General features: G+C 41.3%; 1 protein-coding gene across 4 annotated transcripts in view; it reads right to left on the bottom strand.

Moving 5' to 3' along the window:
* Positions 1-767: 767 nt before the first annotated feature.
* The window catches only part of LOC147034886 (DENN domain-containing protein 2B-like), a 187,905-nt gene continuing 174,707 nt past the window's right edge, over positions 768-13,965 (bottom strand). For 2 of the 4 annotated variants that reach the window (XM_085890609.1, XM_085890618.1), the window contains exons 17-21: positions 10,589-10,630; positions 8,918-9,032; positions 3,525-3,779; positions 3,126-3,212; positions 768-2,895 (exon numbers count right to left, since the gene is read on the bottom strand). In XM_085890609.1, the coding sequence (XP_085746735.1) occupies positions 2,861-2,895; positions 3,126-3,212; positions 3,525-3,779; positions 8,918-9,032; positions 10,589-10,630 (534 nt within the window). In that variant the 3' untranslated portion in view covers positions 768-2,860. Of the gene's footprint in view, positions 2,896-3,125; positions 3,213-3,524; positions 3,780-8,917; positions 9,033-10,588; positions 10,631-13,965 lie in introns of those variants that run through there. The other 2 variants (XM_085890626.1, XM_085890636.1) reach the window with 2 other exon arrangements.

Below are 13,965 nucleotides of genomic sequence, written 5' to 3'. Positions count from 1 at the left end.
GGACAGATTGGGCATCGATAAAGAAGGCTCTTTGGAATGGCTCAGAAGAAGTAAACTTAACTGGGATGAGGAATGAATCATAAATGCCTAAAAGCAAGGACACGACATCAATGGCTTTAAGAAAATGGTGGGACATAGTCAATCGGACAAGTGTAGGCTTTGCAAGGTGGAAACCGAAAGCACAAGTCACCTCCTATCGGAATGTAAAAAAACAAAAACTCATCAGAGCAGCTGTACACACAAAGGCACAACAAAGTATGTCGAGTCATCCAATGGCACATCTGCAGTAATTTCAATATCACAGTTCCAGAAAAATTATGGAAACATGAACCAAACTCAATCATTGAAAACAAGGAAGTGACGCTCACGTACAACCTGATGATCTCATCGAGTGTGAACGTGCAAAACAAAGCATAGGACCGATTATAGGATTTCGATACAAAAAAGAAAAGAAGGCATTGCTCATTGAAGTTTCAGTATCCAGCGATTTTGGTCTAAACGAAGCAGACATCAAGAAAATGACCAAATACCAAGACTTCAAAAATGAATGGAAAAGATCCTGGAAGCTGAAGAGCACTGAGAATGTAACAGTGATAGAGAAACGGGAATGATGGGGGGGAAAAAAAAACCTCACAGAGATCTTAAAAACCATTCCTGGGAATATTATTACAAACAACTATAGTTGGAAGCTGTCTGTGGCTTGGTCATGATCCTGAAAAGAGCCCTCGGAACAAAACTTTAGAATAAGAAAACTTCACAGCTTGGTCCATGATTCATGACCCTTTATTGAAATGGAGGTGGATACTTTGAGACCTGGGAGGACTACGTTCCACCTTCTGAAACCCACATATGGAGATAACCAGGGAAGGACTGACAGTATGCTGAGCCCTCAGGCAAAAGGGGTCTTTGGGGCCCCCTAGATAAAAGATTTTCAATGAGACACTATGAAATAAAAGTTTCCTAAAACAAAAATTTGTGCATAGAAATGCAGAATAATAACGAGACCATGAATTTAACAAAAAATACACGAATTTACAAACTAGAAACTGGAGCACCTTGTGTTGCAGAGTACCGTACATACATGACAGTCGCAAGCATCATGGAATGTTCCAGCCATAAGGCCTGAAACAGAAAATAATAAAATGCACAAATGGATAAAATTATTATTTCTCCGTGTCATTCACCTGAAGATTTAGCCGAGAAAAACAAATGGTCACTTTATCCGTATCTTGTAAAATATAGGAGATAGCGGGACGTTCGGACCCACCGAGTCAATTCGCACCCTCGTCGATTGAACACTGCGGTATTTTTCGATGGGATTAACAAAACATACATGTGAAATTGGTGAATTTTTTTTGGGGGACAAAAAGGGTACAAATTCCGTTTTTTGTAAAGCACGTTTACGATTAATAACCATCTTCTGTAAAGTTTGAAACTGTAGCTTTAAAAGTGGGAAATGTTAGGTTTTTTTTTAAGCAGGTAAAATGTTTAACAGCAATAAATTAATTTGCTGCATTTTATTTTTCGGGAATCGATCGAAATCGACTTTAAACCTTCAACAATTAATATACCATGCTTAAATATACGTTCTAAAAATCGCCTTCCTCTCCTATTCCTGAAAACAAACTTTTAATGTTTTTTGAGCATGGACCCCATGATGGCCTGGGCCCTCAGTCGGTACCACCAATTTCTCTGAACACCGAGACAAAAACTGTTTGGGTAGAGCACTGACTGCATAGTTGCCAAGTGAAGACCTGCGATGAACCAACGAACATTGTGCACAACTTGATCGTAGAATTACTTCGGCTGTCATTAGGCCCGATATCATTCCAAAGTAAATAATTTGTTTGGCTTCCAGAAAATCTTGTGAACAAGTAATTATAAAACAAGTCTATCAATGGCTTTGAGGTAGTTTGAAGATAGGGCACAGGACAGGAATGGCACACGAAATGTGCATCGTCACGAATTAAATCGGATTAAATCGAAAAAATATGTAGACTCCAACATTTTTGGGTTTCCATGAGTTCTTCCAATATTCTGTGTCCCTTAATAAAGAACTAGTATTGCATTTCATGAACAATGCAATTAGGGGGTTCTGCAGAAAGTGTACGTGAGCAATCTCCCTCGTTTCACCCACTTGTGCAGTTGGAGCCTCTTACAGGAAGGTCGTCACATGAAACCTTGGAACGTTTTAAAAAAGTGAAAGTGTTCAAAGTGAAAAACATACAAATAAAATACAATTCAGTCGTACCCACGGGGAAAGAATAAATCCTGCAGGTACATGTACCTTTGCAAGGTACACCTAATGGAAATAAAGCAATCAAAAACCCTTCATTATCTACATGCGTATTACAAGAGTGCTTACACTGAGAGCATCGACACGTAGTGGTTCTTGTTTTAAAGTGGAGGTGCAGCAGTCCTTCATCGGATGCAAAATTCTCATCTTGGCGTACCTATCTTTATAGACCTATCACTCCTCGGACACAAAACACCTGTGAGTGGAGGACCAGATGCTGTGATCGTTTTGTTTTTTTTTCAGTGTGAGGGAATGGATGATGTGTGAAGAGGTGCGATTGGAAAAGATTGGATTGGAAAAGACTCTTGGAAAAGAGTGGGCAGGAACAAATTGATGCATGTGGAGATGCAGTCAAACGTGTAGAGAGTAGAGCCGTCACATTTTTTGATTTCCAACAGGACCGAAAGCATAGGAACGGGACCGAAAGCACAGGTAAGATGTAGAACAGGCAAGGTGAGAGCTCATTGCAGTGCCCCGTTCCTGAGTTATCTTGGTGCCCCCCTCCCCTTCAGCAACCTCCGCGGCTTCGACCCGAGATGCAGCTTCATGGATTTCTATCCAGCATCAGTACTTCTTGGAAAGGAACCGCATCTTATTTCCTAGCATTCAAAAAGCATCAGAAAATGAGGAGACAATGAAATCTTCACGATTCTGGTGCACATACAGCAATACTTTTTTCCTCTGCAGGCAATAAGTAAATAATATGAGATGACAAGGTGTGCTTGTACTTGTTTGTACATACATGATGAACTCCATTAAGCTATATTTTTGCTTATGGTTGGTACAGTGTTTAATGAATGCTGTTGTTTGAAGTTCTGCCAACTCTTACCGAGTCCTTTCAGAAACTTATTAACCCCGCTGAGTTCAGCTTCCGAGTTCTCTTCCAAGAACTGTGCTGCACGGAGCTCGAACAGACCTAGCGTGCAAGAAAGAAAAAACAGAGCACGCACGCATCAGCCGACCTCACGAGTAAACTAAAGGCAGCCATGTCTGATTGACAAACGTGTCATCAATAGAAAGTAATGGGAAATTAATCGAAGCTGCATTTGCTGCTGAATGGTGAACCTTTCATCTGAGGATGCAAAGTGGAAAATGTGAAAATTGTCAGATTTTAAATTCGACTAATTTTTCTGCTTTAAAGTACCCAGTAGTGGAATCCATTGACAAACCCATTGACGATGATTTGAGATGATCCAATTTATTAGGAGCAGCGTCCAGTAATGCTTACCTCTGACCCCAGCCTTGCGAAGCTCACGGTCATGTACAAAACCAGCAAACATCTGGGTCTGCATAAACACTTCGAGAAAGCGTCTGATGCTTTTGGAGGCGACAGATTTGCGGAAACTCTCTCGCTGGAATGTACGCTCACCACGCTCCGTTGATGACATGTGAAGAGAGTAGTGACCCAACACCTCGACAAAGAAGCGCACAAACGTCTCGGACACCAACATGTCGAGGGCAGTCCCATCTGTGGGGGTCGCTGCTGAAGGCAACAATGAAAAATCTACTTCCTTCCTGAATCTAGTCTCCTTTGTATCACAAAGAAATATCACTTGCCTAAATGTAACCTTCCTTTGTACCAATTACATTCAGACAAAATCTATCGCATCCACCGAAACCATACAGTATTGCTTAGTAACTTGAACTTGACAAAAATAAATTAATCACGAGCTCAACAGATTTCTACCAAATTTCATGAGAACTCAGCAGAGACTTGTGTCATGGAAAATGCAATACTCCTCAACATGTGGATTGTTTTCCAGCTTTTAAATTTCAGGAAACAGAATCCTCTCTTCTTCTTTCGGCTGCTCCCGTTAGGGGTCGCCACAGCGGATCATCCGTATGATCCGCATAGAGATTTGGTCCATGTTTTACGCCGGATGCCCTTCCTGACGCAACCCTGGTCGCCTCTTACGACACAGGGATATGGTACACCTAATTTTAACCGGGGTATACACCGGCCCAGTATACTGGTACTCATTTCGCCGACCTCGGAAGGATGGCAGGCTGAGTCAACCCCCTGGTGTATTAATTCAGTGGCTCAACGGGGCTTGAACTCAGGACCTTTTGGATCCCAAGCTGCTGCCCTAACCACTGCGCCAACACCAGGCTCGTTCAGGAAACAGAATGGGGTTTGGTTATTTTGGCATTTCAGAACAAAATAAAACTGCAGAAAGTACACGGTATTTAACCTTAATATGACATGTGACAAAATCTGTAGAGAAAATATATAAATGTATGACATTGTCATAAAACTAAAAGTTCCCCCCAGGGAATCGTGTTTAAATGCTTGCTTTAACATGGACTGATCTTTAAAAGAAAAATTGAATACAAAGTCAAACCTCGTAGAAGAGTGAGAACATACAATAGATCAGGATGCAACAGAACAAAAGGACCAGTAGAGAGACACCAACAGCAGGGTTGAGGGTCAAAAATGGAGGGAGACTTGGACAAACGATCGGTAGAGGTAGAATGTGGGATGGAGGAGGATGTACGGGGTGGACAAGATGGATACAGAAGCAAACTCTCAGGAAGAAAAAAACTGGAAATTTAGAAAAAGGTGGACTTGGGTAGGGTTAATTGGTGAAGAAAAGATCATGGTTTTTGATGGGGGATGATCTGAGATGGTGGTGAACAGCTGTCTTGAAGACTTGGAGGAAGGAATGAAATTTAGGAGAATGTGGAAGTTGGTTCCACAGGTGGGAAACAAGAGCAACGAATGAGTAAAGGTGAGCAGTGATTCTGGATTTTGGAAGTTTCACCGGAAAGGGGGCTGATGGTGGACTATGTGCACCTGCAGAAGCCTAGGGAGGACAAAGCACAGAGAGAGCAGAGGGTGCAAGACCAGAAAGGAGGTAGAAGACAGAGATGACCAACCCGTCTGTGATGGGGAAAATGATAGGCTCATGAACTCAGCCTCGGCACAGGAGATTCCAATGATCTTGAAGGCCTTGATTTCCAAGGAGTCAAGCTGAGCAAGGTGTGAGGCAGGGGCACCACCCCAGAGGAGAGAGCAGTACTCCATCAAGCTGAGGATGAATTCCTTGCATATTAATAGTTCAGGTGTTCTAAGGAAGAACTTTAAACGATGGAGGATGCCTAGTCAACGACTAGCTTTGGAGGCTAACTTCGAAGTGTGGTTAGCTGAAGAAAGATCATGGCTGAAAATGAGACCCAGGAGTTTGAGTGACTGAATGTCTTCAAGAGGATTGTTCAGAAAGTACATAGGAGGGTTTGCCAAACAGTCCTCTCAGAGAGAGATTCTGAAAGTGTGAGATTTGTCAGGTTTGAAACACATATTCCAAGTGTTTGACCAGACTGTGATTTTATCAATTTCTGAATAGAGGGAAAAGGCTGCCGCCTATCTATCTGAATGATGGTGGATGTCGTAGCAGAGGGTGGAGTCATCAGCAAATAGAGGGGGGTTCCCAAAGAGTCAGAGAGATCGTTGATGAAGATTAGGAATAGAACAGGCCCAGAACACTGTCTTGGGGCACTTCTGCCTTGACAGGAAGAGCAGATGAAAGGATTAAACTGTTTAGCTTTGTTTAGATTTGTTGAGCATTCATATTTGAACCCATGATTTTTGATGCTGATGTCCATGGTTCAAGTTCCAGAAGCTGTTGAATTATCCATTATCTGATAATATCCTTGTAATTAATTTACAAATAAACCGATATCACTCAAAGTTTTATTACTTTTTCCATGCATGTAACACAAGTATATGCTCCTCCGTGATTGCTGTTAATAACATGCTCAACAGCGTTAACAGTTCACAATTAAATTGCCTCCAACTGAAATATCCTAGAGGCCTTTTGCACCATCTTGGTCATGAGTACACGATGAATAAATCAATACACTATTTGACATTTGATGATGGTGTACCAGGACTAGTCGTGTTTGGACCAGGGGCCATAGCTTGTGGGTAAAGAAGATGAGAGTAAGGAGAGTATTAAGGCAAGGGTCTATCACTATGCCTGGTGTTGGCTTAATGGTTACGGTGGTGGGCTTGGGATCCTAGGATCCTGAGTTGAAATCCCCCTCGGCTGTTGAATTAATACCAGGTGGGGTTGACTCTGCCTGTCATCCTTCCGAGGTTGGAAAAAATTAGTTCCAGCTTTCTGGTATCCTGTGTTGGAGTGGTGACCCTTCCAGGATTGTGTCCAATAGCCAAGGAGACTGCTTAGGCAGCACCAATGCTCTGCACAGTGTATGGTCCCAAATGGATGGATGGATGGTCTTTCAGTCAGAGAGTGGATAATGCATGAAATTGTCACCCCAGAAAGGCAGTGGCCATGGAGAGGGTGGATAGGTGTAAATTTGAATTACAGAGGTACCTGGATGCATTGGAGATAACAAAGGGGTATGGGGATATTGGCAGGACTTGTTGGTAGCTTGTGTGTGGATGGGTGATGGATTCTGGCATTGGTGCAGTGCAAGCATGATGGGCCGATTGGACTACTCCTGCACCAAAGTTCCTTGTGTGTGATAAGAATGCCAAGCACACCAATCCCAAAAAGTTAATTGAGATGATTATTTGATTTGAATCAATATTGTCGCGTCAGACGGACTTTTAAAGGCCTCTTCATATTCTGAAATGGTGGCTCGGTTAAAGTACAGTACCATGTTCAATTCATACTATGATTTCCCAAGGATCACCCAAACAAAGCCGAAACTGGCTGTGAAATGTGCAGGAGGTGAAAAGGCGGGAAGACGCTTGTTATAATGAAAATGTTTTCATATAAGAGAAATACTGACAAGACAACAGAACCTGGACAGATATGGCACATGTGGACAGACAAATGGGGAAGGTAGGACGCAAAACCCCCAACTTACATACAAGATAAATAAATAACTAACCTTCAAATGGCATAAAAATACCGGATTCACACAAAGGATAAAGAGAGCAGGCGAGGGTGTGTGGCAAGCACGAGCTGATTGTGGAACGAGGCATAATGCGGCTCTGGGAGTGATGGCGATGGTGATGAAGAGGCCAGGAGAGGAGAACATTGTGGCCAAGCAGAGATTATGAGAGAGATGTTGCTCCCATGAAGGATCAGTTCCAACTGCCGCATGCAGTATAACCACAGCCCTCATAAACTCTGGGACCACCTTCACAGTGGGCAGGTCCCATGATTGGCTGCCTGCTGCTTCTGGGTGGGGTCAATCTTTCAGCCGCCCAGCCCTGTAGCATGACCCTGAACAAGTGTTCCGCCCCCTCCCGGGCTCTGAAGCCTTCCTTGCCACCATGGCTTAGCCTCCAGTCCACTGGCCAAACAGTTTGTCATGGTGTTCACTTACAAGCGCATTGCGTTTTCTGTGGCTTTTATGCCCACAAGTCTTCACCTGGCCTCGCCTGAAAACAGGAAGTTTTACACAATGCGACCTTACTCTATGCTGTTCTGAGGGTTTACAATCACTGCCCCCTCAGCACATGTTTACAAGACAACTTACCTCTGACAAATATCTTATACAGGGTGTAAACCGAAGCTACATGATCACACAGTCCATACTAAAGTCTTAATATAATCTAGCTATGGATCCCCTCCCTGCCCTGCTTTGTAGGTAACAATATTTCACAGCCATGGTCTGTTTCCCTCTACCTTTCACTTTTCTCCTCTTGGGGTAGGCTACCTCTGTGGCCAGTTGTCTGAGTAGCAAAGCAACCTTTCTTGCACTGATCACCACATTGTTTAGGCTGCCATATATTTTGATTATATGTGTAATCAGGACAGGGATTTGATTCTAACCAGGGTCATGGCAAACAAAGACACCATTGGAATGTTAACCTCCACCAGAAAATGCTGGCGAACTAGACACCTAGCTGATACATCCCATCTGACAGCTTGTAGTCATTGATGCGACACCCTGGCTGCGAAACACCAGGGTGAAAATTTATGATGAGATTGCGAATTGAAGCCAAAGTTGAGAGCTCAATTTGAGTATGCTACCTCCAAGCTATCCTGTCATTCCCCTCAATCCCACACCACCACCATCTTCCCCTTCACCAAATGGTGTGCTTGTTTGGGTGGTGTGGCTTTATTATTTATTGCTTGATCAATTTATGTTGTATTCAAGGCAATGCATTTTACAATTTATGGTGGCTTACTTTGTCCTTTCATAGTTTTAATCAGCATTATCCCATATCATCGTCGTTTTCATTGATATGCAGCACAAGGTGACAGGGTAGCCTCAATGGATGAGGGTGTGGCTGCGCCGCTGATGCAATGCCCTCTGCTGGTTAGGGCAGGAATTTGTAATTTGTTCATGATGCTGGCGACAGCTTGCCTATTCTTCGTGAAGGACACCATGGGATCTTAAACGTCCACCAACGAATGCCGGAAGATGGAACATCCAGATTAACATCCATCCGAGGGACGGCACACACATTGATGAATCAACATGACAGTTTATAGCTGGGTCGGGATTCAAACCCAGACCAGACAGATTAGAGGCGAATGTGCGTATCTCTTTGCCGCCCTGTCAGCCCCTATCCAATATCATGATTTATTCAATCAGCACACTACTTACATTTCATAAACGTCGTATCATCTTATCTCACTGTTTTCATCATATTTCAAATCCTGTTCTGCTGATAGCCATGATATTCGAACTGTTTACCTTCCTCCTCATCACTGCTCTCTGCCTCCTGGGTGACAATCTCCTCCATTTGATCCAATAAATGTTCCATTGCAGAATGCAATTTCCTTGGCAGGATAGAGTCCTCATCTTCCATCTTTGAGTGGAAACAACGTGTTGAATGATCACAGTGAAATGGTAATGCCATAATGATATTTTTTAATTACATCTGTAATTACAAAAAAAGAATGCTCTTCTTCCAGCCTGGAAGAATAGCATTTATACATACTGTATGTTCAACAAAAGCAAGATACTCTCCATATCTATCCAATTACATGACGTTATTAAACATAGCTTCAATTAACAAGTAAAAAAGACATAAAACGTCATAGCCCCTGTTGTTTTAGTAATTTTGCAGTTCGGAGTTAAAGAGCGAACTCATTTTTATGTACAACTAAAATGGCCGCCAGTCGACCAGTCGGACATCTTTGATCAGATCGCAAATTAAAGTGAGGTGCACGTGTATGCCATAATGTATTGTGCTTGTGCCACGTTTGAACAAAATCGGACCATGCACATCTGAGAAATGCTTTGGGACACATGAAAGTAACAAAATGGCCACCAATCAGCCATCTTGGATCTGATCTTGAAAAGAAAGGAGAAGCATATGTAAGACATCATTATTTATCCTTGTGCCAAGTTTGAATAACATCGGTAAAAGCATGTCCGAGAAAGTGTTCAACATCGGGTTTTTTTTACAACTGAAATGGCTGCCAGTCGGCCATCTTGGATCTGATGTCAAAAACAAATGGCGTGCATCCGTTAGCTGTCATTCACTATCTGTGGGCCAAGTTTCAATAAGATCAGTAAATGCATGTCTGAGAAATGGTTAAAGACGTGTTCAACACCGTGTTCTTTGTCCAACTAAAATGGCCGACAGTCGGCCACCTTGGATCTGATGTCGAAATAAAATGGCGTGCATATGTATGCCATCATGTGTTGTCCTTGGGCATTCTAAATAAAGTAAATATAACAACAATAATTATATCCATAATAAATATATAGCTATACTAAATATAGTAAAAAAAAAAAAAAATTGATGCGAAAATCTAGACCAAACTCATAAGCCACAATTTTGGCCGAAGTCCAAAGGGGGCTAAATAACAACCTTGAGGTCTTAAGTTGTGTTCACACAAACTATGTGTAGTAACTAGTCCATATCATGAATTAATATGATTTTTGATCCAAATAATCCCACAAATTTTGATCCGTAGTAATGTTTCGGCATTCACATGAAAATATTTGATAAGTGAAAAGTTCCAGGGAGAAATCCAGTTGCAGTCACAAGAAGGTAAATCTGTGGATCATGTGATAACCGTTGCCTAAGAAATGCAGCAGAAAGCATCCTGGGATCGCGAGTCATACCCTCAGATGATGAGTCAGGCCGTGGGATAGAGAGTTACACTGGACCAAATGAATGAGCCGTGTTCACACAGGCTTATTCCGTATTACCAATCCATTATCCCCGAATGAATAACTCCTCCGAGGTTTAAACATACTAACCTCCTTTCACACAGACATCACCCATACAGCTCTGAGAACTTCTGATTTACTTGAGACCAACCCTTCTGTGTGAACACACCTTTATAATTTCTGAACACGTCTCCATTAACAGGAATGCAAAACAACAGGGTCTCAAAACATCCCACTCACCTGCTTCAGAAACCGATCAGAACAGAGATCAACCACAAGAACCTGCAAAGACAACCGGTGATAGTTTCAATTCAGTCAGCTGACAAGTTTACCACCAGCACCGGCATCACAGAATAAGCAACACATAACTTATTAATTATCAAATGAGGACAAATAAACATAGCCATAACTGTGCTGCGAAATATTACAAGCACATGAGTCAACCACAAGTTCTTAGTAATATTTAACAATCATGGGAAATGAAAGAGGCTGAAATAAATTAAGGGGTGTAATAAAGTAAGGGGTTGTAATGTAGTAAAGTGTTGTAATAAAGTAAGGGGTTGTAATTACGTAAGGGGCTGTAATATAGTAAGGGATTGTAATAAAGTAAGGGATTGTAATTAAGTAAGGGGCTGCAATAAAGTAAGGGGCTGTAATAAAGTAATGGGGTGTAATGTAGTAAGGTGTTGTAATAAAGTAAGGGGTTGTAATAAAGTAAGGGGCTGTACTAAAGTAAGGGGCTGCAATAAAGTAAGGGGTTGTAATATAGTAAGGGGCTGTAATAAAGTAAGGGGTTGTAATGTAGTAAGGTGTTGTAAAAAAGTAAGGGGCTGTAATTTTGTAAGGGGTTGTAATGTAGTAAGGTGTTGTAAAAAGTAAGGGGTTATAATAAAGTAAGGGGCTGCAATAAAGTAAGGGGTTGTAATATAGTAAGGGGCTGTAATTTAGTAAAGGGTTGTAATGTAGTAAGGTGTTGTAATAAAGTAAGGGGTTATAATAAAGTAAGGGGTTGAAATAAAGTACTGGGCTACAATAAAGTAAGGGATTGTAATAAAGTAAGGGATTGTAATAAAGTAAGGGGTTGTAATAAAGTAAGGGATTGTAATAAAGTAAGGGATTGTAATAAAGTAAGGGGTTGTAATAATGTAAGGGGCTGCAACAAAGTAAGGGATTGTAATAAAGTAAGGGGTTGTAATAAAGTAAGGGATTATAATAGAGTGAGGGGTTGTAATAAAGTAAGTGATCGTAATAACGTAAGGGATTGTAATAAAGTAAGGGGTTGTAATATAGCAAGGGGTTGTAACAAAGTAAGGGGCTTTAATAAAGTAAGGGGCTGTAATGAAGTAAGGGGTTGTTATAAAGTAAGAGGTTGTAACTAAGTAAGGGGCTGCAATAACGTAAGGGGTTATAATAAAGTAAGAGGATGTAATAAAGTAAGGGGTTGAAATATAGGAAGTGGCTGCAATAAAGTAAGGGGTTGAAATATAGGAAGTGGCTGCAATAAAGTAAGGAGTTCTAATGAAGTAAGGGATGCTCATAAGTAAGGGGCTGTAATAAAGTAAGGGGCTGTAACAAAGTAAGGGGCTGCAATAAAGTAAGGGATTGTAAAAAAGTAAGGGGTTGTAATAAAGTAATGGATTATAATAAAGTAAGGAATTGTAATAAAGTAAGGGGTTGTAATATAGTAAGGGGTTGCAATGTAATAAGGGGTTGTAATAAAGTAAAGGGCTGTATTAAAGTAAGGGGCTATAATGAAGTAAGGGGTTGTAATGTAGTAAGGGGTTGTGATAAAGTAAGGGGCTGTAATAAAGTAAGGGGCTGTAATAAAGTAATGGGATGGAATATAGTAAGGGGTTGTAATAAAGTATGGCATTGAAATAAAGTAAGTGGTTGTAATGTAGTAAGGGGTTAGTAATAAAGTAAGGGGCTGTAATAAGGTCAGGGGTTGTAATATAGTAAGGGGTTGTAATACAGTAAGGGATTGTAATAAAGGAAGGGTCTGTAATATAGAAAGGGCCTGAAATATTGTAAGGGGTAGTAATATAGTAAGGGGTAGTAATATAGTAAGGGGTTGTTATAATATAAGGGGTTGTAATAAAGTAAGGGGTTATAATATAGTAAGGGGCTGTATTATCGTAAGGTGCTGTAATAAGTAAGGGGTTGTAATATAGTAAGGGGCTGTATTATCGTAAGGGGCTGTAATAAGTAAGGGGATGTAATATAGTAATGGGGTATAATAAAGTAAGGGGTTGTAATATAGTAAGGGGCTCTATTATCATAAGGGACTGTAATAAGTAAGGGGTTGTAATATAGTAAGGGGCCTCATAAAGTAAGGGGTTGTAATATAGTAAGAGGTTGTCATATAATAAGGGGTTGTAATAAAGTAAGGGGCTCTAATAAAGTAAGGGGTTGTAATATAGTAAGTGGTTGTAATATAGTATGGGGCTTTATTTTCGTAAGGGGCTGTAATAAGTAAGGGGATGTTATATAGTAATGGGGCGTAATAAAGTAAGGGGTTGTAATATAGTAAGGGGCTGTAATAAGTAAGGGGTTGTAATATAATAAGGGGCTGTATAAAGTAAGGGGTTGTAATATAGTAAGACGTTGTAATACAAGCTGGTAGGCGGACATGGGTAGTCGCCTACCCAATAGAACCTGACGCGATGGGCCCGTTCGATGGGGAATGACCTGAGAATTAAGGCCTAAGTCACATTTGCCACGGCGGCCGTGGGGTCTCCAAAATCTATGGCCACTAGCAATTATATGGTAGCTGCATTATTTCCACGGCCACACAATGTAGCAGTCACATATGTTATAATTTTTCGGGGAGCCGCACGGCGTATTTAGAAATTGTGGAGACCGAAAACGTGGGGTTGCCGTACGGTCTTTGATTTGATGTCGCACGGTGACCTTAAGGGGGCCCGGCGGTGGCCATATAATTTTCAAGGCAGACGCAAGGAAGCCTCAAGGTGCCCGCAAGGCGACCGCAGGAGGCACTAAGGCGAACGTGTAGCGAGACGGACGGTAACGAGTTGGTTCATTTTTTTTTAGCTCTCCTGTTCGAAGAACAGAGAGCTATAACGATACCCCCGGCGTGAGCGTCAGCTTGAGCGTGAAAATGTTAAATTTGTTGTATTACGGAAAAACTCCTCGACGGATTTCGACGAAACTTGGTGGGGGGGGTTAGGTATGGTCCAAGGATCATGCCATTAGAATTTGGACTTGTTCCCCCCCCCCCAAAAAAAATAATTGTTCGAGAATTTTGTTTTTTTTTGCATTTCTACACGTTTTAAGTGATTTCCAACCCCCCCCCCCCAAAAAAAAATTTAGAGAAAATATTTTTTTTTGGCATTTCTACATGTTTTAAGTGATTTCCAACAACCCCGCAAAAAAAATGTTAGAGAAAAAAAAAATTTTTTTTTTTGCATTTCTACATGTTTTCAGTGATTTCCAACCCCCCCAAAAAAGTTCGGGAAAAAAATTTTTTTTTTTTGTATTTCTACATGTTTTAAGTGATTTCCAACCCCCTCAAAAAATGTAGAGAAAAAAAACATTTTTTTTTGCATTTCTACATGTTTTAAATGATTTCCAACCCCCACGCCCGCCCCCCCAAAAAA

The sequence above is a fragment of the Eptatretus burgeri genome, chromosome 1, assembly GCF_056783735.1.
Source record: "Eptatretus burgeri isolate ZD-2024b chromosome 1, Ebu_testis_v1, whole genome shotgun sequence".
Lineage (NCBI taxonomy): Eukaryota > Metazoa > Chordata > Myxini > Myxiniformes > Myxinidae > Eptatretus > Eptatretus burgeri.
Note: the sequence above shows the minus strand (reverse complement) of the source record. Positions and strands in the feature narration are given on the sequence as shown.